General features: G+C 39.1%; 3 protein-coding genes across 4 annotated transcripts; 2 read left to right on the top strand and 1 right to left on the bottom strand.

Moving 5' to 3' along the window:
- Window positions 1–103: 103 nt before the first annotated feature.
- LOC140943988 (uncharacterized) lies at window positions 104–1,382 on the bottom strand. The gene is made up of 2 exons (XM_073393095.1): window positions 1,250–1,382; window positions 104–949 (listed from the first exon to the last, which is right to left on the bottom strand). Exons 1-2 carry the CDS (start codon window positions 1,379–1,381, stop codon window positions 257–259), a joined length of 825 nt encoding a protein of 274 aa, XP_073249196.1. The 5' UTR covers window position 1,382; the 3' UTR covers window positions 104–256.
- A 3,090-nt stretch (window positions 1,383–4,472) lies between these two features.
- LOC140943599 (uncharacterized) lies at window positions 4,473–7,371 on the top strand. Its single transcript, XM_073392709.1, has 2 exons — window positions 4,473–4,711; window positions 6,350–7,371. The coding sequence occupies exons 1-2, from the start codon at window positions 4,652–4,654 to the stop codon at window positions 7,034–7,036; spliced, it is 747 nt and encodes a 248-aa protein (XP_073248810.1). The 5' UTR covers window positions 4,473–4,651; the 3' UTR covers window positions 7,037–7,371.
- A 2,373-nt stretch (window positions 7,372–9,744) lies between these two features.
- LOC140943577 (TNF receptor-associated factor 6-like) lies at window positions 9,745–17,024 on the top strand. 2 transcript variants are annotated; one of them, XM_073392679.1, is made up of 7 exons: window positions 9,745–9,951; window positions 10,949–11,012; window positions 11,580–11,681; window positions 12,677–12,841; window positions 13,851–13,925; window positions 14,643–14,720; window positions 15,524–17,024. In XM_073392679.1, the coding sequence occupies exons 1-7, from the start codon at window positions 9,782–9,784 to the stop codon at window positions 16,517–16,519; spliced, it is 1,650 nt and encodes a 549-aa protein (XP_073248780.1). In that variant the 5' UTR covers window positions 9,745–9,781; the 3' UTR covers window positions 16,520–17,024. The 2 variants fall into 2 exon arrangements, with proteins under 2 accessions (XP_073248780.1, XP_073248781.1); XM_073392680.1 differs by lacking the exon at window positions 12,677–12,841.
- The last annotated feature ends 6,840 nt before the right edge of the window (window positions 17,025–23,864 follow it).

Raw genomic sequence — 23,864 nt, 5'->3', positions numbered from 1 at the left:
GAAACATCAGGACTCGATGGAAAACAAAACTAACCGGTTTCCCGCGGAACCTTACATTACCCTATGAATATAACGAAACACTTTTTTAAAATTTAAGGGGAAATCTATTTTTAATTCTCACGATTTTGCCTAATTTAAGCCTAAAAACAAATAGTTACAGATTGTAACCAATTAACTTTAGATTCTGAGATTCAAATTATCACTGCATTTAACTTCCAAGAAAGGTTGTATGCTGGCTGGGAAGAGTTATTTTCACTCAAGCCTTAGCCAAATATCCACCAAACCACCACTGGGTTGTTGAATCATCACTTGCGGTGCACCGAAAGTTGCTATTGAGACTGCCATAGAAGCCAAAGTTGTCTTCACTTGGAATGGCTCCAATATTAGGCTTGAAACCACAGCCTGTGGACTCGCTGTTGATATGCAAAATGTAGGAGTTCAACATTTGCCAAAACTGTGCTGTTGTACCACTTCCAGCTGCATGCCCACGGATATTTACATATTCCACCGGTTGACATTTTCCATCTCCAAGGAATGTCATGATGTCGAAGTCGCTGAACTTTCCCCTCATGTAATCTCTGTAATCAATGACTTGCTTGCTGTTGAAGCTGCAGGTTGCACGCCAGTGAGAGGAGCGGCTACGGATGTTTTTCATTCGTTCCAGTGTTTGGCGGTAGGAGTACCAGTTTGGGGTGTTATGGTTGATAGGTGCGTCGTCTAAAAATGACTTCCTTTGAAACTGGAGCAAATTCTTATTGGCTCTGTTAAAGGACATGACTAGCGTCGAGGCTGAACCTGGCTCAGATGAGAGGTCACAGTAAGCCACATATCGTCTGTCTTTGTTGTCAAAAAGCCAGTAGAAGTCGCTTTCCAACACCCCATGTTCCAGGTAGTCAAGACACGATCTAGCTATAAAGCCTTTCATTTCCAAATGCTTTGCTTCGGGAGACTGTAACAAACGAAGAGGTAGAAAAATTGTTAGTCTATTACTGTACCCCCAAAATTGATGCATTGCTTATGTACTTTCCTTAACAGTGTTCATTAGCCCTCTTTTCCTCGATTGTACTTTCAGAATTTAAGAGACGTTTTACCATGAAACGAGGCATTGATGGTCAATTTTCATAAAAGTAAAAGAATAGCAAAATTTGACGCCATTTTGAAGGTAGGTTTATAAAGATGAAAAGTTGTAAGGAGCTCGATGTTGATAGTAAGCATTTGGGATGAAAATACGTGAAGAACTATACCTTACCATTTTTTGTTGGTTTGTCGTGGTCAGAAACAACAGAAAAATCAAACCGACTTTCATTTTGGATATTCCAGGAGAGGCGCTATCACACCGTAAAAAAGTGTCTTTTTTGGCGGATCTGCAACGCAAGGACATAATCAAATATGGTCTTGCTTAGATATCGTACAATCTATTTATACTACTGTAACCTGAGATCAGGCGTTATTTATTTTTTTTTTTTTGCTTCTTTGGCTCGAGAGGGGAAAAAAATAACGCCTGATACATTTATTTAGCAAGCCATCAACCGCCCCCTAATCTACATAATCTAACGTCTGCTTGACCTGTCATGTTATTAGCCAATAACATTTACCATACGGGAACCAAATTTTGGCGTGAATAATGTCTCTTTTGAAATGAATTTTAGGGAAAAGAAAATTTTTAAGTACATCCATGTTCAGACGGCGCTTCCTAAAAAAAAAATTTAATGTGTTGTTTTTGTGATGAAATACTGCTAGCTGCAGCTGCCGTACCTTTATTTAACAGCTACAAAAAATAAAGAATTTACTTGTTAAAGCTCGTTGACTTCGTTCTGTGCCGAAAGCAGTGAAAAAAAAATTAGGCTGAAGCACCATTTTTTTACAAACTGAAAGGTGTTGTGAAAGCGAAGATCGCTCAGAATAATTCGCAGCATGATTTCTGAAGGAGGAATTACAGTCAAACCAGGTCAAGATTCCATTCATGAATTGATTATTTGAAAAGTGAACCTGTTTGTCGCTTCTGTAACTTGTAGCCAGTATCAAATTGCATTCAAATGATCGGTGAAGTTTTGACTGCAACTGTTTAAGTATACGATGAGATGGAAAATATTTCAATGGATTAAATTTCTATTAAGGCATTCTTTAAATTCAAGAAAACTGAGCCGGCAGAAATTTCATAACGAACTCGCGTGTGTATTCACTGCTCATTACGCAAGCAAAAATGCAGACTGAAATCAATAACAACTAACGGATGGCGGCATTTTGGCCAATTGGAACAGCGCAAATCATCCGTATTGTTTCCTATCCAATCAGAAAAAAGTCCAGATTCTGGCTTTTTTACAAGTGATCCGACAAAGAAATGTATCATGCCCTCTTCCCGTGAGTGACTTAAAGGGATAATAGGGAGAGGGCATGATATGTCTGATATCATGCCCTCTTCCCGTGAGAGACTTAAAGGGATAATAGGGAGAGGGCATGATATGTCTGATATCATGCCCTCTTCCCGTGAGAGACTTAAAGGGATAATAGGGAGAGGGCATGATATGTCTGATATCATGCCCTCTTCCCGTGAGAGACTTAAAGGGATAATAGGGAGAGGGCATGATATGTCTGATATCATGCCCTCTTCCCGTGAGAGACTTAAAGGGATAATAGGGAGAGGGCATGATATGTCTGATATCATGCCCTCTTCCCGTGAGAGACTTAAAGGGATAATAGGGAGAGGGCATGATATGTCTGATATCATGCCCTCTTCCCGTGAGAGACTTAAAGGGATAATAGGAAGAGGGCATGATATGTCTGATATCATGCCCTCTTCCCGTGAGAGACTTAAAGGGATAATAGGGAGAGGGCATGATATGTCTGATATCATGCCCTCTTCCCGTGAGAGACTTAAAGGGATAATAGGAAGAGGGCATGATATGTCTGATATCATGCCCTCTTCCCATGAGAGACATAAAGGGATAATAGGGAGAGGGCATGATCTCAGGCTAATACTACTGTTGCTATTCATTTCCATGTATTTCTATTCACCACTATTCATCATCCTTAACTGCCTGCTGAAACAATGAAGAGGCAGTGTCATCATTACTCCTCGACTCGTCTTTGTCAATGCCGAAATCCCCTGAGTGTGGCATAGTTTAGCATAGTCACTAAAGTTAACACGTAGAATCTCAGTGGGCCGGTTATTTGAACGAAGTCTAACTTAAGCCGCGGTTTAACAAATCTTTGAACCTCCAGATCTTCTTCTTAGCGCGTTTTTTTAAGACTGGGGAAATGCTTTTCTAGTCTACTCTATATGCTTTCAAAAAACAGTTCACAATTAACGGTGTTTAGATAAAACCGTTGGGCAAATTGAACATGGCTTAGAATGCGGTTTTGTTAAGTACTGGCTAAACCACGTTTAAATCACTGACCAGTGTGTTTGACTGAGGACGGATCGGAAGGAAGTAGACCAAATGCCTGACGTTTGAGCCAATGAAATGAAACTAGAGACGATGTGGTGGTCTGATAGTGAATGTTTAAGTGGCTCATCCCGCATGTTAATGTGCACTCAACGCATTGCGCCATCGGGATGCGCATTGAGTATTTTCAGTTGACCTTTTCAACATTGGTCCTTAACTAATCTCTTTTCCTATTGCACAAACGTAAAATTGCTGTTGCTACAGGAACAAATTCACCAAAGGCAATCCGTACGCATTAGACTTCTGGAATAAAAGAATTGTGTAAAGATGTGTGATTATTAACTATATTTTTTACCTTAGAAGTGGTCTTACCTGCACAGAGATTTGGGAAGAGTATTGTACTGATCATAAAGACAAGCTGCAGACCTTATCTAAACAACTGCAAAAGCCTTTTTTGCCAGTGAGAATTGGTAGACATATATTTCAGCAAACGCGTTTATCTAAAACACGCTGTCAGTAAATATGTCAGGTAAATGTTCTTGTTCGGCCGTTTCTTGATACAGGTTCTGTACACGGAATCGCAAATACTTCATTTTGTCCTTTGTTTTATTCCAACAAATAGCGCCTTTGATGCATCTCTCGACCACGACTTGATGTCAATGCCTGAGAAAGGGAGGGGGGGTGGGGTCCCTCCCTAAACTGTCACTGTGTTTATGGACCGAAATCGAGGCGCGCGCCGAAGAAATAGTTGTTTTCGACAGGTGCCCCTTTTACGAGACTTGCATGTCAGAGGTAATTTTTACTAAAAAGGTCTCTCTTATCAGTTCAAACTATAAATCATTACGTTACGCAGCAATAATACAAAGACACTAAACTTAGGTCCTCAAATTTTGAGTTGAGGGTTACTGAGGTATGACTTAAACTACATGTACATGACTTGTTTATCTTCACAACATCCTTCCAATATTAATTAGCGCCATCTTGTTCCGGAGAAGAACATGCACTAATCGACTGGGAAAAAGGCAACTGCCTGGAAATATATGTTTATTGGTATAGTCAGGGGCGTATTGCGCAGACTTTCGCGATCTTGTCTAACAACAGACAAAATCATATGACTTCAAATGGCTTAGAAGTTATGTGAGTGGGCACGTACGTAAATTGATACCTTCCCGCCACCTAGTTATAACGGATAAACATAAATTTGACAGAATCAATTAGCAAGCGCTCATAAATCCTCAAACCTCGACTCTGTTAACTTGGACAAGATGAAGTTCGCCATTATAATTCTGTTTTCCTTTTATACTGGTGTCCTTTCCCAGGGAAAGGTAGGCTTGTTTCACTTGTTTATATTTTCACATTTAAGTAATTGCGCTTCCTTGATTCCATGAGCCTCTTTCAACAACAAAGTTAAAAAGTAAAACAAAGGCAAGCTTCTGTTTTATTTCCTATAGGGGCCAGGTGAAAATGTCGTAAGTTTACTCCTTCAAGTAAAATCTAAAGCTGGGCATGTACAGATTGTATCTATCAATGATAGTCTAGTAAAAATGTGCATTGTCATTACCAAATTGTCCACTTCACATGGAAACAGCCATTGATATTGAGGTTATCAAATTTTAACATAAATACATATAAATAAGCTACCTATCCTTTTCAAGTTTCAGTTACATCTAGTTCAGTGCTACTGAAAAGGCAGAATCTTCTTTCAATAACGTTTTGACGGGCGTTTTGAGTAGTTTTGACTTGAACTAACTTAACTTTCATTCTTGTTGTCACGTGACATCAAATTAGTGACCATGAAAGTTGTCACACAGGTAATATTGAAGTAAATTTTCCTATTTACTTTTCCACTTCAGTGATTTCTCTCTTGACATATTAATCCTCGGGTGATCAGTGGCACGTTGAGTGTCAGTTAGACTTCTTTGAAGATTTTAAGCAAAGCAAACCTTTTCTTATCTTAGACTTGACTTTCTTTGTTCGACTATTCCGCGAAGTAAAGCGGCCCTGTCGGTCGTAGCTGTTCCTGTCTTCGATAGATGTCCTACCCGGCAGAATACTCTGTAACAAACACAGTTGAGTCCCACTAGCCCGAAGACCCAAAGAGAAAAGAACACTACAGTTAGAGAAAGTTTGGGTTTATATCGGTCGAAAATTCACTGAAAATGGAGCCAAAAGTAGCTAAAGTTAGTGGTGGTTGAGTGTCGTCTCCAGTTTGCATGGCTTTTTTGTATAGGAAAAGTTAAGAAAAACAAGTTTTTATTGTTACGTTAGTTATACGATAGTTTTACAGTCAAAATGATAAACAAAAAACGTTTTATAAATTCATATTTATGACGGAAGTCGGGCTTTCAGTTTAATGATTTAATTTAGGCGTGGAGCTTGTATGAAAGGGTGTATGAAAGGGGTGAAGATGCTCGTCGTCTCGCTTAGGGTGTAAATTTCGGACTTTGGTCTCAGTTAGGGTGTTCTGGGCAAAACGCCATCATATTTAGCCTTAAAGGTCTCGTTTAGGGTCGCACGCGAAAAATATAAATAATTATATATTGTCTGTGTTTCAACATCGTCTCTTTTAGGGGTCAAAAAAAGCTTGGGCCACGCCCCACCCCTTTATTTCATATGCGGATTCTCCCCCCCCCCCCGGGTTACGACTATTCGACTTTGCACTTCTCTGTTGGCTCTATTAGCTCAGCTGGATAGAGCGTTGCCCCCATTTATCGCAAAGGTCGGGATTCGATTCCCAGGTACATTTCAACCTCTTGGTTTGTTCATTTACTGCGAGGATTACTTCCACTTTAATATCTTCATCCGCAGTTCACATTATCATCATCATCATCATCATCATCATGTCATCGTAATCATCATACGCGCTGCTTACCTATAAAATTATAGTCATCTACTGTAGAATGAAACATATTTTTTATGACTGCATTTGACGTAACGAAGATCTGGGCTTTTTTGTGTTGTAGTCTGTAAAAATCCATCTGGGTGAGAGTGGCTTCATTGCCCGATCCTGCGTAGACTTTTTGAAGCATGGCGTGTTGGAGAACGGTTTTTATTTGCTCTTTGATGATCAAGGGCAGAGATATTTGGCCTACTGTGATCTCGCATCTGAACCAGGTGCAGCCTGGACTTTAGTCATGTCCTGGTCCCGCACATTGAAGAACTTGCCTCAGTTTCAAAGCAAGTCACTTATGCAGGATGCTCCAGTCAACGAGAATACCCCAAATTGGTACTCATACCGCCAGACTCTGGCTCGGATGAAAAACATCCGCAGTCGCTCCACTCACTGGCGAGCTACTTGCAGCTTCAACCAGGTTGAAGCGATTGATTACAGAGATTACATCAGGGGAAAGTTTAGAGATTTTGACATCATGGCTTTTTCAGGAAAAGGTGTGTGTTTCCCAGTTGAATACGTGAATATTCGAGGACATGCCGCTGGAAACGGCACTACAGTACCGTTTTGGCAGTTTCAGAACGGCAACTTTCTTCACACGGACAGCTCGTTTATTGGCTGTGAGTTCAAGCCGAAACTCAAAGCTGTTCCCAGTGAAGACAACTTTGGTTTGTACAATGATGTTAATGTAAAATTTCGTTGCACAGCAGGGGATTACTCAACGACACAGTGGTGGTTTGGTGGTTATCTGACCAAGTAGCGGTTGAATTATTCATGAATTATTCATGATCCTATAAACCAAAACTTAACCCTTTAAGCCTTAAGATTGATGAGCATCAATTTTCTGCTAGTAATTTCCCCATGCTTTATAAAACAGAGTGGCCTCGACAATTAAAGACATGGTCACCTAAGGTAATATTATATTGATATTTTAACAAATTCTCCTCTTAACTTCTACAAAGTATTACATTCGCACATGCAGTATCTTTCATTTTGTTTGTGATTTCCAACTGCTGTTTATAACTGAACGTAAGAGCACCTTGCGAAAGAAAGGTTTTCTGTCACTTAGAAAGTTAGAAAAAAAAACGGATAGTTTTTAGGAGTTCCGGACGGTCCGTCGATAATTAGTTACTCTCAGTGCAGGCTAAAAAAATGATGTGGTCAAGGAGAAAATAGCTATTAATTTTGTAGGCACAGTTCATCGTTAAAATGGGTCTGACTTTTTTGTTTAAGGAGAGGGTCCCAGATAATTTTTTCGGGATCCGGGATTTCCCTAATTTGAAACTCGGGATTGAGGATTTTAAAGCAAAATCAATGCGAGATTCGGGAATGAAAGTATGCGCGGTAGGTGGGATGCCAAAAATGACCTTCGGGATTCCGGGATTGCACGAAATTTGGGGTCGGGATTACGGGATTGAAGAACCCTATGGGGGACCCTCTATGGAGTCAGGGGGCTCCACTTGGTACTTGTCTCGGTCCCGAAAAAGCCATGGGAAGCCTCTGTGCCTGTGAAATGTTTTCACGTATGTTGACATGATTAGTCCCTGCTTGTGAGTGTAAAAGTCAGTGTAATTTAAACAAAATATTAATCTGTTTTAAATTTTTAAATCAAGAGGGTAGGTTTCTGTAGCAATCATTTGTTAAACTACCACAATTACAGTTACTATTAAAGTATGATTCAAGACAATACAGTACCCTATTTAAACGCAGAAGAAAGAAAAAATGTTGAGCTGTTGTTAACTATGCGTTCTATTAAACGCATCGAAGATTTAAACAAAAATTACGTGAATAAAAAGCTTGGATGTTTGAACGTGGGCATATTATCACTGGCAACAATGCAGAGCCGCAATTAACACTGAAGGGGGGAATAAAAAGTTTGCAATGCAACATTAACGCCCCGGGGCGTTATTCTTGCATTGCTAACTAACGGCGTCCTTGATATTGGGTCTGTCTCCAGCCAAGTCTGTTTTTCCTCCAGGGTAGGCCTTTGTACATTATTCTTTTGTTTCCCCACTAAAATGCCCCACCTTAATGCTCTTTTTCCCCACTAAAATGCTCGGTAATCCCCCTAAAAAGTCACTAAAATGCTTCAGTTAATAATGCTCATCATAGAGAGGCCTTTTTTTATTATTTATTCTAAACATTTAAGGGGGTTTAAGACTAACAGAAGTTGTATGACAACAATTTATACAAATAAATAGTTTCAATATAGCAAAAAAGATCATCTACAAGGCTGTATTAAGGTGAAATTTGAATATTCTTTTTAAATTATTTTTAAAGTTGTTATATCTCTTCAAAAATGTTTCAATTTTTATTTTTTGAGAGAAAAAAACCTAATTTTCCGGAAAAATGCCACTTAAATGCTCTAATAATTTTTAATGTTTTTGCCTCACTAAAATGCTCAAAAAACTGCTAGCATAATGTACAAAGGCCTACTCCAGGGAGGAAAAGAGAGAACCCTCGGAACGACGTTGAAGTAAGGAGGAAATATGTGTACACGAAAAGGTGCTTTTGAAAACATTCATGCTGTTCGAAACAGCAAATTATATTTATTACAAGTGAAAGAAAGTTATCTCTTGACAAAACAAGAAAGTATTACAAGGAAGCTATATCGTTTTTGCTCATACCCAAACCTTCGCTACTGAAGGTGACGTTACACAGGACGATTCGCAACGACGATTTTTAACGCATCACAGCGTTGCAACGTTGGAACAATGTTGTAACTATTTACAGCAATGTCGCAGCAATGTTGCAACGCTGTGTTGCGCTAAAATCGTCGTTGCTAATCATCCCGTGTGACATCACCTTAAAGGAGGCACGGTGGAGGAAATATAGAACTCTTAACTTTTACACCTCCATGATGACCCAGAAAGTGGTAATGAACAACACAATTTGACTGAAAATGTCTTGATGAGATCAGTGAGGGCATTGACATGTCATCCAATCTTTTATCGTGAGGCTGGAGTAATGCCTTTGTCTTAGGTCTATTCAATCAACTAGTCACAATGCTCATAACACGCACTTCGCGGAAAGTTTTGCGCAGCTAATAAAAGGCCTCCCTGTATTGAGCTAGGTGCTTACTGCTTCTCTCGATGGGTTCGTTTCGTCGACATTTGAATCTAGTCAGTTTTAAAATGTCTGCATTTCAAGAGAAAAGATAGACTACGAGCAGTCTCTCTTTTTTCTGTAGTCCGTCGAGCAAAACGCGAGACACGCAATGGCCACGCGCGTGACTGATGGCGCGAGACGGGAGAGGCACGAAAAAAGAACCGCCCTCGTTTCGCTTCGCCGCTCCCGCGCGCGTGCATTGCTCTCACTAAATCTGAAGAAAAAGAGAGACTGCTCGTGGGAACACGTGACATAGGCATTTTCTTCCGCGTACAAAATCCGAGAACTTTACTAATAAACGAATACTTCCGCCCATCCCTAAGCGATGGAGGGTATCCAATTCACATGATCTGCTGGTCACTCTCGGATCATTCGTCTGGTTAGTGCTCAGTTGAATATGGCGGAAGCTCCAGCAAATTTATCCCTTGGTGGTTACGATGAGGACTTTGTTAACGCACTGGAAGAGGATTTGCAATGTGCAATCTGTCAGTTAGCATTGAAAAATCCAATGCTAACGAAATGTGGTCACAGATTCTGCAGACAGTGTCTTGACGAGCACTTTAAGAGGTATTCCATTTGGCCGTATGAACGATTTGTTGTGATTTCTATTTGAACCTAATTGTCTGATCGTGCGAATGGTTAATGCCAAAGTTCTTAAACATATTGCCGGTAATACATTATGAAGATTTAAAGATGTTTATAGAAGATCCATCCCTGGGCCCTCAAAAGGATTGTGTTCATGTAATTTGGGGTCTGTCCTCAATACCCTTTAAAACGAGACATGTTTGATTAAAGTTATAGATCTCAGACGTCCTTGTTAATTAAAGGAAGGAAGGAAGAATTGTCTCAGTTATAGCACTTGTTTCTTGCAGGCCAAGAAAAGCATTATCTGTCCCCTGGTGGTTCATGTTTTCAGTTCTATTTAGAGTAGAACGGTAGTGAATGTCTTGATATGTGAAACCTTCTGAGACAAAACGCAATAGGAGGTGGCGGGTAAAAAAGCAAGGTTGTCGTAAGATGCTTCCTATAGATACAACATTTTTGTTAAGAATATACTTCATTACTAGTTTTAGCAGCGTTATTTTCTTTAAGCTAGTGATGGCAAAGCTTGTCGAATTTTTTTTCTCAATTTTTGCACATAGGTGAGGGTTCAATTTATTCACTATTTGTTTTCCTGCTGGGATATAAACAGGAACACGAATGACCTAGCTTTTCCTGTCAACGTTCAAATATTCTAAGCATAGCATTTGTTTGCTTGTTTTGTTTTAGTAAACGTTTGGGCCTATCTTAATTAAACTTTGATCTCTACCAGTACTGAAGACGCACCGAGTGAAAGCCATGAGTAAAAGCTACCGTATATTTGTCCTGACGGCCTTAAAGTGAAAGAGTTGATAGAAATGAAAAGTGCAACATGTTTGCACAAATTAATTTCGAGAACTAAGGGAAGACATGCAACCTTTTCTAAATGCATTCCCCGCTGTTTCCCACAAAACATCATTAAAGTGTGGTATTACATTCATTCAACTTATTTCTGCTCGTTTCTGAATTCTCTTTTTTTAAACAGTCAACAAAGTGCTGGGGGCCGATTTACTTGCCCCGTTGATAGAAGCAATCTCATACGAAACAGAGTAAGTGAATTCAGGTTTTGTTGGCTCAAAATTTCTCAGCCAAATGTAAGTATCAGCTGAAGTATGCAAGAAAGGGGGTTTTAGCAGATTAAGGTATCATTTTCCTTGCCCTTATCCTGCTCTCTTGTCTGCTTTCCTTTGGGCAATTGTCAAACGATTCTTGGGTACAGATAGGCTCCTCTTAATCTATCTTAAGGAGAGAAAATGACTTGGCATTCTTAAATAGTATATATGGGAAAAAAAGTAGTCAGTTTTGGTAAGTTATGTTCATAGTTGGTAGAGGAGACTGCTAATTATGAAAGCCGGCAAACATCAACGGTGCTGGAGTTTATATTGGGAACTCCCTGTGCAAAATCTTTTGTTTTTGTTCATAGGCTAGCTGTGACTGAATAGATTAATGACACGTCCTCAGTCAGGTCAATAAGATCGAAATGATACGAATGTTATTGAATGTTGTACACACTCAAGTCCAAAAAACCTAACAAAAGCATTTAACAAGGACTGAACTCAGGTGAACTTCATAAACATTTCACTTTATTATATTTTATTATTTATCATATTCTTTAGGACCTTTTCCCAGATAAAGCAACAGAACGAAAGATTCTCTCATTTTCTGTCCGTTGCCCAAGTGAAGGATGTCAGTGGAGTGGCGAACTGAGGGCCAAAGATGTAAGAAGGATCATTTTAATTTGTATTACGCCAAAGTAAATACAGTGAGAAAAATGTGAGATACAATACAAGGTCAATTGAGGTAGCACTGGGCTCCCTGATCAACAAGAAATTCAGTGCAATACATGTAAACTAAGAGCACAACATGCGAATCGAACCAAACCACGCCGAAGATTTTGGTACCCTACACTAAATACTAAACAACCCTACTTTTCAGAAGCTACTGAGTAAAGTAATTGCCAACAAGCAGCCTTGTAGCCTGCGTGGCAGGCTAGTAGCCTCGCGAAGACGCGGACTTATGATTTTTTCGAGGATTTTAAAATCGCTTAGACATCTTACGCAAAATGACCTGTGCGCAACTTCGGCCAAAAACACGAATTTCAATATTTCGAAGAATATGCTGTGTAAAGTTGGGATTTTATACTCTTTATGCGGTAGAACTGTTTAGTTCACTATTTTCAACGTAATTTTCGCTTATGCAATCGAATTGAGTTCAAACTATTGGTCGTAAATTACGGTAATTCATGAGATTTCTGAACAAACTGAACAGCGCGTGCGTATAGGTAAAATCTTTGCTCGTTGGCACGTAGCGATAGTTGTAATTAGTTTTTATATTTTGATCGCTTTGCCTTTTTTTACACTTTCTCTCCCATGTATGCATAATTTTCCTATCTGGGCGCGATTTTGACATTTAATTTAATTTTCAGTGGCTTGAGAATGGAAGTAGACTTCCTGTAAATGCTCAACCAGAAAAGGATTTATTATGAACAAAATTTAACGTAATAAAATGAAAAAAAAAAGTTGTATGATTAAAGGAATTCAATAACAATATAAAACCTGTTTTTGTTTTAAATTGAAATGGAGCGTTGCGTCCTAGAAGTGTTTAGGTTAGCTCATTTTAAATTAGTTTAATATGTAGTAAATCTAACGTGCGAATACACTGAATACAGCCGTCTCGCGTACGGTTTTCACGGATTTCTTTCTATCTTTTAAAGGTTCATCTGGAATCGTGTCCTTTCAAAGTTGTGTCTTGCACAAATGCAAACTGTAACGAGACAATGACCAGGAATAATTTAGAAGCACACGTGACCACAACGTGTCCGTGGAGAATTCTTCAATGTTGTCACTGTAGCGTTTTATATCCAGTATGCAAAACTGAGGTAAACGTTGTTTTGCATTATTACAAAATCATTTAAGTGGGTCATGTTAGAAAACAGGCACCTCTTGGTGTAATCTACTTTCCATCAAGATACATTATGCCCCAGTTAACATGAACGCAAGTTTCCGCAACTATATACTGTATATAGGTAATTAGACTTTCTAAAAGTCCTTTGTCTTTTTTTTCCTGGTTGGTTACCTTTTTAAAGACTTTTCATACCTGTTTGGCGCGAAATTCACCGGTCGAAAATTCTACCGGTGACGTCATAACAATTCACCAATAGGACGGTGAGTGACATTTCACACCGCTTCCGACACGGCATATGTCAATCATTTTTTTACCCGCATGAATTTACAATATGATTCAAATCCATTGAGGCGAAAGAAGTCTACCTCAAGACTTCGTCGCTCGCTCGTTCGCTGCGCGACCTCACGCATTTAATGAGAACTTAGGAGACTTCGACGTGTAGCAAGTCTCATAGGTCATTAAATTGTACCCGTTTCTAGAAGATGTTGGCACCAATTTTTACTTAGTTCTGGTCGGTTTTCACTCCTACTCTGGGTCTGCTCTGGACGTGATTTTTTCAGTACTCCACTCTATATAACTCGTAACTTTAATTAAACTGAAACATGAATAAAAGAATACTAGTGAGGGCATCCACCGCTCTGACTGCATGGACGCTCCTTACTTTTTTAATTTTTTTTTCTATAATTATAATCGGAAAATTAATTCTTCAGTTTTTCTTGTTTTCAAGTCAGTTTCCAATCGCAGTCAAACCTCAAGGTTAAACCTGTGTACAACGGTCACCCTTGGGAACTGATGGCAAGGTGACAGTTATGAAAGTACAGGGTAACCGTTGTATAGAGGTCAACTTTGCAGAAAATATACCGGTAAGGGAATTGAAAATGTTTGGGAAGCTGTCCGGTGACCATAATATACAGGGTGACTGCTATATACAGGTTTGACTGCAGATGACTAAAGATGCTTTTGACAGCATTTCATTTCAACAGGCTCACGAACTTGATTGCAAGAGGAAGCCGCTAAACTGCCCAAAAAACTGCGGCGCTCTCGTCCCGAGAGAAGAGGTAAGAAGGAAGTGCTGCTACTACTGTTCCCTTACTTTTGTACGATAGAGAGATGCATTATGGACGTGGGTTGACACTCATTTTTCTCTACTTATTTCTCGGGCTATGTCTATGAACTCAGGGAGCTTTTAAAACAGGCAGATGATTTTGAATAGTGAACTTCAAAGAGAAGGGGGAAAGTCTCTTTAATTGGTAAGGCACTGTGCCTGAGCTACAAGACATGAGACTTTAATAGAGTTCATTATTATTGTTAGCACCGAGTTCAGTATTTCACTTTTAGAAAACAATAACGAGTAGACTAATACGCCCTTTGCAGCTAGTTCTTCACGTGGTACAAAAGCGCCCCTGCTGGAGAACAAGGGACGCATGCACTTGGACAAGACAAACAAAAGCTAACAAAGATCTCGCATCATTAAAAAAGTTTATTTCCTTTGTTTGTCTTCTCCTAGTGGGTGACTTGCTCTTCAGCATGGCGGTTTTGTACCACGTGAATGGCCTATTGTTTTAGTAGAAACCAACACTTTACGTTCGATTCTGATTGAAGTTTTGGTGAAAATGTGTAAAAACGAGCAAACAAGTTACTTTTTTTTGACAAATAAACAACTAAATTTTTCTACTTACCATTGAAATGTTTATTCTCCTAATGTTTCGACGATTTTTCACTCCAAACTAAGCTCCGCGGTGTGGAATATGACACTTTTTTCTTTTTCATTACAGCTCTTAAAGCACTTTGAAAAAGATTGTCCACTGACCATAACGTCCTGTCCGTATGCTCAAATGGGCTGTGCAACAAAGGTAAGTTGCTTTTTAGCTAAACCCAAAGTAACAAGTTTTATTTTAAAAGGTTTCATTTATAGTATTAATATTTACCATGTTGTTTCATTTGCACAAGCCAGTACATAATAGGGCATTTTACAGTTGTGGGCTTAGTGTCCTAGCCTTTGAGTGAACATGAGGCTGAGATTGACCTTGTTTTGATATAAACCTCCTTCCCTTTTCTAATGTAAATTTTGCTTAAAAAATGCTAGTTAGGATAAGAATGACATGATTTAAGTAATAAAGCAGGAAGGGTTGTAAGAAAACAAGGTCAACTCTAGCCTCGTTTCCACCTGTAACTGTAAAATAGGCAATTGAGAAGAATGTGATAGGACCAATTTGGCAATCACTTAAGGTCAATAGGCCATTTGCACGATGGCGTCATTTTACTACTACGACCAGAGTTATTTTCGTTTTTCCTTTCACATTTAAATTTGGTAATCCCAGCGAGGTTTAAATAACAAAGGCGCTAATTTGCACAAGAAAGAAAAAACCTGAAGGTACTCTGGTCGTAGTAGTAAAATGACGCGATCATGCAAATCGCCTATTCAATGTGTTATATCAAATTACTCTCTCAATGAGAATGTAGATTACATATTTCAAAGAAGCCATTTCTTTCACGTAAAGTGTTTCTTTATTAAACAGAAGTAGACTGTTATCACGTGGAACAAATTAGTTATGCAGACAGGAAGGGTATAAGCTGCTCTGACTAACGCGACTCGTACTTTTGAAAATTACATCTGCGTAGCGTCCTTTTGCAAAAAAAGACTGTTTTACTGCAGGTTCAACGGAAAGAGATTGAAAGCCATCTTCAGGAAGCTGTACGACCACATGTTGACTTGGCTTTTGCAAAACTAACTAGCACTCAAGAGGAGTTGAAAAGGTCTCAGGATTTAACAAGTGAACTTAACGAGAAGTTCAAGGACCTAGAGAGGCAATTGAAACTATTTGAAGCGAAATTTAACGACCAGCAGTTAATTATTCTTCGTCTGTCAAGCAATGACCATGTGGAAAAGGTCAATGCACTTGAAAGAAAAGTAGAAAAAGTCAATGCACTTGAAACAAAAGTAGGTACTTTTCAAACTCAGCTTGAAAAAAGAGCAGTAGAACTGGAAGATAGGGTGGAAACAGTGGAGATGATTCTTAAGGACGACTCTAAGAAAGTCGATTCACTGGAGAAAAGCTTTCACCTGCTTAAGGGAACTTTAAACCCAATGCGGAGGATCGAGCAAAAGGAAAATACTTCCATGTCTAAGGATTTTGCCTTGCCGCCGAGAGAGGAAATCTGCTTCGAGATTAACCCCGGTGTGTGGACAAAAGAGTGGAAGATTCAAGGCTTCATGGGATTTCTTAATCGGGCCGAAAAAAACAATCAGTACGAGATATGGAGTAATCCATTTTTCTTAGGTAAAAAGGGTTACAAAGTTAAATTGGGCCTGGGTATCTCAGGTTCTTACCTCAAAATTCACTTGGTAATAATGAAAAGTGAAAACGACCTCATTTTACCGTGGCCTTTTTGTAATCTGGTTACTTATAAAGTGATTGATCAACAGAAAAATCCACAAGAATGTCAGCATACGATTAGAACATTGAGAGCTCTTGTGCGTAAAAACATGTCGGCCAATTCATCGTTCGAGCGGCCTGTACTGGAAGAGAATCCTCCGTGGACCTGTTACTTGCTTATTCGTTTGTCTGATTTAAGTGAAAGATGCTACATTTTGAACGACACTGTAATTATTGAAGTAGTTATTGGTCCACGATGTAAAAACGAAAATTAATTTGAAAATTACTCGTCTTCGTACATTTTTCTCGACCGCAGTAATTTTGAAATAGGTTGGGGCCATTGACTTGGAGCGATAGACGTCAGCAGCGGTTTGTCAAATCCTTTTTCCAAATTAAGCCTTCCAAACTAATTAAATGAATAATTCAGCAAGTTATTAGAATCATTTTTAAGTGATGACATCAATTTAGTGGTAAAGATGATTATTGTCAGCTGCAAACTTGGAAACGAGTGCATGACTCGCCAGAAAAACGTAATTGTCACAGCCAGTACATAAAGAATAACTGTTAAGGCTGTTGTCCAAAGGGGTTGTACAGTGGACATGATACAAGTTCTGTAATGAAAGTGCATGGAGATAATGTTGACTGTAACTGGCCCTAATATACAATACCCTCCTCTCTCCGCTGCAAGTAAGAGTGTAACGTGTTACAGGAGATTACTCGACTTGGAGCAGTCTCTATTCAGGGAAAACCCTCGGGACCACCTGAATAGAGGTTGGGCTGGGGTCGGTTAATAATAAACCTACAAACAAAATATTTTTCTTTTATTCTGCTTCAGTTTGGAATCTGCTCCAGTAAATATTTCAAGCAGCAAGATAATAATGCATAAAGAACCACTATTAATTTTTCTCTGCAAAGTTCTGTGTTGAAATCCCACAAGTGCAGTACATCGATTTAAAAGTAGGTTGAGTTTGATCGTGCGGGTGAACGTAGTCCTGAATAGGACTGTTGTTGTTGACAGTGACTGACGTTTTGACAACCTGTGCGGTAGTCATCTTCAGAGTCAAAGTGAGTTGTATCACGTCAGTTGATGGTATTATACTCTGGTGATTGATCTGATTGGTCAATTACGTCGCGATGTTATTGGTCGTCTGTCAGTTAAGCCGTGTGCGTTTCGATCCGTCTATTGTCACAGTTAAACAGTCGTCTATTGTTAGTCAAATTGTCAGTTCTCCAGTCGTTCTCTCGTAGTTAGTTTTGCTTGATCTCGTCAATAAGTCGTTTGCACGGCGCTGGGAACTGTTGGCTACGATTCAGTGGCGTTTGTTCTAAGTTAGTCACCAGCTCTCTAAAGTAAGACGTTGATAGTAGTCTGTAGAATACGTTATACATGTCACAGAGTCCCAGTCTACTTTTGAAATGACTCCTGGGTTCAAACCTTTCACACATCGATTTAAGTGAGATAGTTCATGTTGTCCAAGTTGTCGTTAATGTGACAAGCGTACCTACCCTCAAACTTATCAACGCTTTTTGTGATCTGTCACTTTTTTAATAAGGTGTCAACTGAAAGGAGGTGAAACCCGGGTATCGGGACCAAGAAAAAGCCGGGTGCCCCTTTCCCCTGAGTAAAGGAGTCCCTTCAATAGAGGTAACAGGGTTAGGTGCACCCAAAGGAGAGGTTCCACAGTAAAATGGAATGGAATGGTAATTTCCTTTGTTTGTTCTGTTCCGATGCGTCCCTTGCTCTCTTTTAAGCATGTTGGTTTTGTACCACGTGAATATCCGGCTACAAAGGGCCAACTATAGAGCGTTTCCACTCACGTGGTTAGCATCAATGCAAATTTATGGGAACCAAAAAAAAACAATGGTTTACATAGGAAAAGAGTCCAACTCCCACAGGATTTGTTTGAAACACCAACATGGCCGCCGTTTCATTATTGGTTTGGAACACCAACATGGCCGCCCTTTCATTGTTTTGGAACACCAATATGGCCGCCGTGACGTCATGTAAAAACACTCTATTTTGTGTCCCCTTTCAATTCTCATAATGAGAAACCTGAAACAGCACAGTGTAACGGCTGACGTTCTTTATTCTGAAAAATGCCAAGAGACTTGTCTTATTCCTTTATGTTTAATAGCCGCAAATGGCACAAATGAAGCGCGTGTCATTCATAGTTACACCCTTGCCACAGTTTTGCTTAGTCGTTTTTGCTTCGACAAGCGTTTAGTTGCAATAGAGCAGTTTGCCTTATCTTGGAGTCGTTTTGGTAAAGAAAGGACAAGCGACAACACTCTGTTGAAACTAATAATATTCTTTTCTTTATAATAACAACGTTTATCCATTACATATTATGTTATACAGCAATTTCCTTTTTGCTTTTTCTCGAGATTTAAAAAGCTTTATTTATGCCCGGCTAGCCTCGTAGGGAGAACGAGGCTAGCCGGGCATAAACAAAGCTTTTTAAATCTCTTGAGACAAAATGGCCGCCACGTGACAAAAGTCTATTGTTAGCCTGAGACTGGATCATTACGTTTGAGTTTCTCAAGTAAAAAACGCATTAAAATCAGTCGACTCAAAGATATCGATAGATAAAAAAACAGGACCACTGCCTCCCATACAAAACAGGTCAGCCATATCTATATTCATTATTTAAACAGTAATAAGTAGTTAGTCATTTTTGCTCGATTGTGACCTTTGTGCATAATATACTAATGCGAGTGTCAAATAATGGCTGTATAATAATTTCCTGTAATAACCGCCAGAATCTATCTACTTTTATAGGGATATTTACTGCTCTTTTACATGTGTATTAATTAACAGTGTCCCCAATTAGCTTTAAAAGCTATGTCCATGTTCACCTTTCAAGTGCATACATGTATGTACTCACAACCTTACACTTCTTCATCATGTATATTATCGTACTTTTATTTTAATTATCCTCACTTCAAGCAATAGAGAATCGTCCTGAATATAGCCCATAGCTGAATAAATGCAACACAATCTTGAAAACTCAAACCTAGGATTTTCAACTTGGGTTGGTTTTGAACAACTCTTGGCATGCTTGGAGGGGTCTGGAATGAACTCCATGGAAAGATTTGATCTCTTTTCCGGATGATCTCGTTTTTGGTCAATAAGGGTGAAAACTACTTTATGACGGAAAGGCCATGACAATGCCTCGTCATATCCCCCTTTCATGATGACCAAAAATACTGACGAATATCCATTTTTGTTGCTCTTCGTGCCCCTGGGATAAAAAGACACTTTCATTTTGTAGCCATTGATGCATGAGTAGAAAGGTTCGCTCTGTAATTCTGTCTTTCCGTACGGTTTAGGTGGATTTATCATCTCGGTGATGCCAGTTATCTTCGAAGACAGCTGAGGAGTTACATCAATTAAATTGAATTCCGTGGGTTCTGTGTACAATGTAAAGGGACTCTGGGCTATAGTTATAGTACTAATTTTCTCATCCACTGGTCCGTGTGTCCTACCAAGAGAAAGACTGTTTACCTTTTTCATTTCGTTTATTTGTTTCTCTAACCCAGACACTTTTTCTTCCAGTTGCCTTGTTTTCTCTCTAAACTTCTCTTGGGTGCTAAGCAGGTTTAAGCAGGCCAAATCAAGGTGTTTACTCGTGGCCGATTGGAGGTGTGACTCAACTTGATTTCGTTCAGTCTGCAAAAAATGAAGTAGCCCATCTTAGCTTAAATAAACTGTAACTGAGACGACTTAAGTCTACCGCAGCAATGGGTCAAAACAGCTACATTTTTATTACTTTTTAAGTTAATACAACTTTATCGAATATATTTATGTCAAACAATGTTCATAGGTGACACATATTCATGCAGTTTGGTAACAGAAAATTACGTGGGAGCAGACACCGTTCAAAGAGGGTGTGAATGGGGTTAACCGACTAGCGACAAAGGGCTAAAAATATTACTGACTTCCGACAAAACGAGTAAAAAATTACCGACTACCGACATGGGCTGACATTATCAATATTTGTTTCAGAAAAAAAGAGCATTTTGCATTTTTTTCCAGCCGTTAGGAAGTAACCTCTTTAAATTTATGACTCATCAGATGGTCTAACAGAAAGAACTTTCTCTTTTGTTGATACGGCTACATTACTACAACCAATATCATAATCACAGAAGCCACAGTCCTTAAAGATGCTACCGACTTTATATATTTTATTGAAAAGACAAAGCTGAAAAAACTGAACATTTCTTGTTTCGGTCCGAGAAATGCTTAGATTAATCCTGAAAGAAAATTCTTTCCAGTTTAATGGAAAGCACTATCAGTAAGAAACCACAGTACCGCGATGAGCACATACAGCAGTTTCCTTTCCAACATTTTCATGGCCGCTTATATTGAAACACAAAGTTTAAGCAAAACCGTCTTTAAACCAACTGTTTGAAAATGCTACGTAGATGATATTTTTTGCCTATGGGACATAAATAAACCAGACATGGTAGATTTCTTCAAATTCACGGAACAAGTAAACTTACTTCACCCTACTGCTCTACTGGCTATGAAATTTACGCCCGAAATATCTGACACTGAGACAATCTTTTTAGACCCCGTTGTATACCAAGGCACAACATTCAACGAAAAATGAGAAAAAGCTATCATTGACGTAAAGACGAATTTAAACGGAAACCTTCCAGTATATACATTTTCACCTCTTACCACCCACCGAATGTTAAAATGGATTTGACCAAAAAGAAGCCTTGAATATCCTACGAACAAACTCCTCTGAGGAAGTATTTCAGATTTCAAAAAGCGGTTGATGGACAGAGGCTGGCCACACAATTTTGAAATAAAAATTGCTATTAGAAGTAAAACTCACAGGAGAAAAGCAGCGCTCCTGAAACAAAACAACAAGGAAGAAAAAGAAATATTGCCTTTCGTGTTTATTGTTTATTGTTTTGTTTGCCAAAAATTGTACAAATCAATTCAAATCTAATTACTTAAACTCTCATGGCGAGGAAGCCCAAGAGAAGCCACCGGGCTTATAAGGAATGGGCTCCCTCAGTTAGATAATTAGAACAAAAATATTACCATAATTACACATGGGAAAATCAATGGCAGAGCTATAGTTACACAATACAAGCCCTTAGTGTCTATTATAAAAGAAACTTTAAAGGGACTGGTTCACGATAATGCGCATGTGTGAGTTCTGACAGTAGCTGATTGTTTTTCAACCAATCGGAAGCGAGTTAGATGCACGCAAGTAAATTTACAAAATTCAAATTAATTGTTCGCGACGCGAGAGTATATTTCCGGGCATTTGGTGTGATTTTATTTATCCCCATAATTCAATTTTATTCTTTGCTACTCCTCAGATATATGTTGCAGCCGATAAGAATAAGATTTACAGCCCTGTCCTGCTTTGAAACAAACATTTACCAACGTGTATTTTTACGAGGTCGTACCCACGCTGACAAAACAGTCACCGATCGGCAAACAAAATTAGTAAACAAACATCTTATTACTGTTCTCTCAGTTCGCCTTATATAAACCCAGAAATACCTACAAATAGCGCCGGACCGGTGACAAAAACACACAACGTATGAGTATAAAGATTATCCTTAATTGAGCATAAATTTCAATTGCTTATCAGCAAATGAACAAATTCATTCGCGTTGCATCGGGTCAGTGTTCCGCAAAACAAATGTTATCGAGTAGCACACATAAAGAAACTAGATTATGAACAGAATATTCAGGCAATAATTTATTTTAAAAACATCAATTCTTAAACATATACGATCGTAAAGCAAAGATACAAGGAACATTTGATCGGTGAAGATCGCGCGGCCTGTTGCGGTATAACTACAAGTCGGAGTCAAAAATCAAATCAAAGTTGAACGAACTCATGCCTTTAACCACTTTCCAAGTGTCGTGTATTCTTTTCGTATGCCACACACTACTCCTAGAACCATACCAGATCGATAGGCTAAGCTTCTCTATCTCCAGAGACTCTTGAGAACGTCCTGTTGCCGGACGGCCACGATGCTCTTCTCAACCTCCATGATCAAAACATTATTTTTTGCGTCTTCTTAAAACGTAACCATTCAAACGACACAACCACACGTTAATCACCACTACCGAAGTATAACTAGACCAGCCAAAGCGACGGATGTCCGAATAAAACGAAGGATTTTCAATGATTGTACCGGTAATGGCGATTTCGAATTTAGTGTTGACCCAACAAATTTATTCTGAAGAGACAAACGGCGCGCATGCGCATTATCGTGAACCAGTCCCTTTAATGTAAAAGTGTAATCTCATACAAAACCAACCACTACCTTGCCAACTTAACCCTCAGACGTACACGCAAAATCATACCCCCCCCCCCCACCATGGTACAAGAGGATGGTAGATGGAACCCATCCCCAGAGTTTTTGATATGTTGCAGTATTTCGACTCGATTTTGCCTTCATTGAAAAGCCTTTGATCTTCTTAACAAGATGAGGTATATTTTATGAATGGTGGCACTGCTGGAGGCCTGTTACGTCACCAACAATGGTCGCCATCTTTGCCGCTATCTTGGATATTACAAGGAATTAGAAATCAGGTTAAAACAAAGAGAAATGTTAATTGCATGACATGAATAATAACACATAAATAAGCACTTTGCATGATTTTAGCTACAAGATTTTTCTTTTATTGTTGAAAAAAGTTGAAAAAACATATATCACTCAAAATGGCTTGACAACCTGATACTTATTACGTCATACCTCGTAACCATAGAAACTGATCATCACTAAACTTTTCTTAAAATGCGTGGGGGGGATAAACGAACATCTACTGAAAACGTCAGGTGCTGATGTTTGATCCTCTTGGAAATATCCCAGAAAACCTAAAGGGGGTGGCGTCCACCCCCGCCCCCCCCCCCGACCCCTTGTATGTCCGAGGATTAAAGTGTTATTTCTTTGAGGAAGGAAACTTATCGCAAAGGATAGATGTGCAGCCCGTCACCCCTTACAGTTTTTCACTAAACTGATAATTTAAGTATCCAAAAGGCTGGTGTCCATTAGTTATTTAATTACTTTTTACTTTGCCGTGTAATCGACAGGGAAACCAAGTTCGCATTTACAGTAAAAGGTTTGGTGATCTTATCAGTACGCATGATATTCATTTGGCAAACAATGGTGAAATAAACGACCACAGGAGCCGATCGGCTCCTGACGATCATGTTGCATAAACAAACAAGAGTTAATGAAGTTTAAGTGGCAATCAAATGATGCATTCTACAAGTTTTACTCTTTCCCTAGGGATCAAAGTCTTGAAACTTGGTGAAATACATAAAAAATATTAATAATTAACAAGCGTTTTTACTTATTCACTGAGATTTTCGGACAACCGACAAAAATCAAGAAGTTTAACCGACTACCGACAAAGATCGAAAATTTTAACCGACTACCGACAAAGTAATTGAATTTTAACCGACAACCGACAAATGGACCCCCCCCCATTCAAACCCTCTTCAAAACGCAGGAAAACGGAGCGATATTACGGAAAACCGAAACGTTATACGGAGGAGGGTGCTGATCATTCAAGAATATGAAGGGCTATTATATTAAAGCCCGAAGGAAACAGGTTTGCACATTGGAAAACAAAGA

This window comes from Porites lutea, chromosome 7 (assembly GCF_958299795.1).
Source record: "Porites lutea chromosome 7, jaPorLute2.1, whole genome shotgun sequence".
Lineage (NCBI taxonomy): Eukaryota > Metazoa > Cnidaria > Anthozoa > Scleractinia > Poritidae > Porites > Porites lutea.
This window is presented reverse-complemented; position numbering and strand designations above follow the sequence as displayed.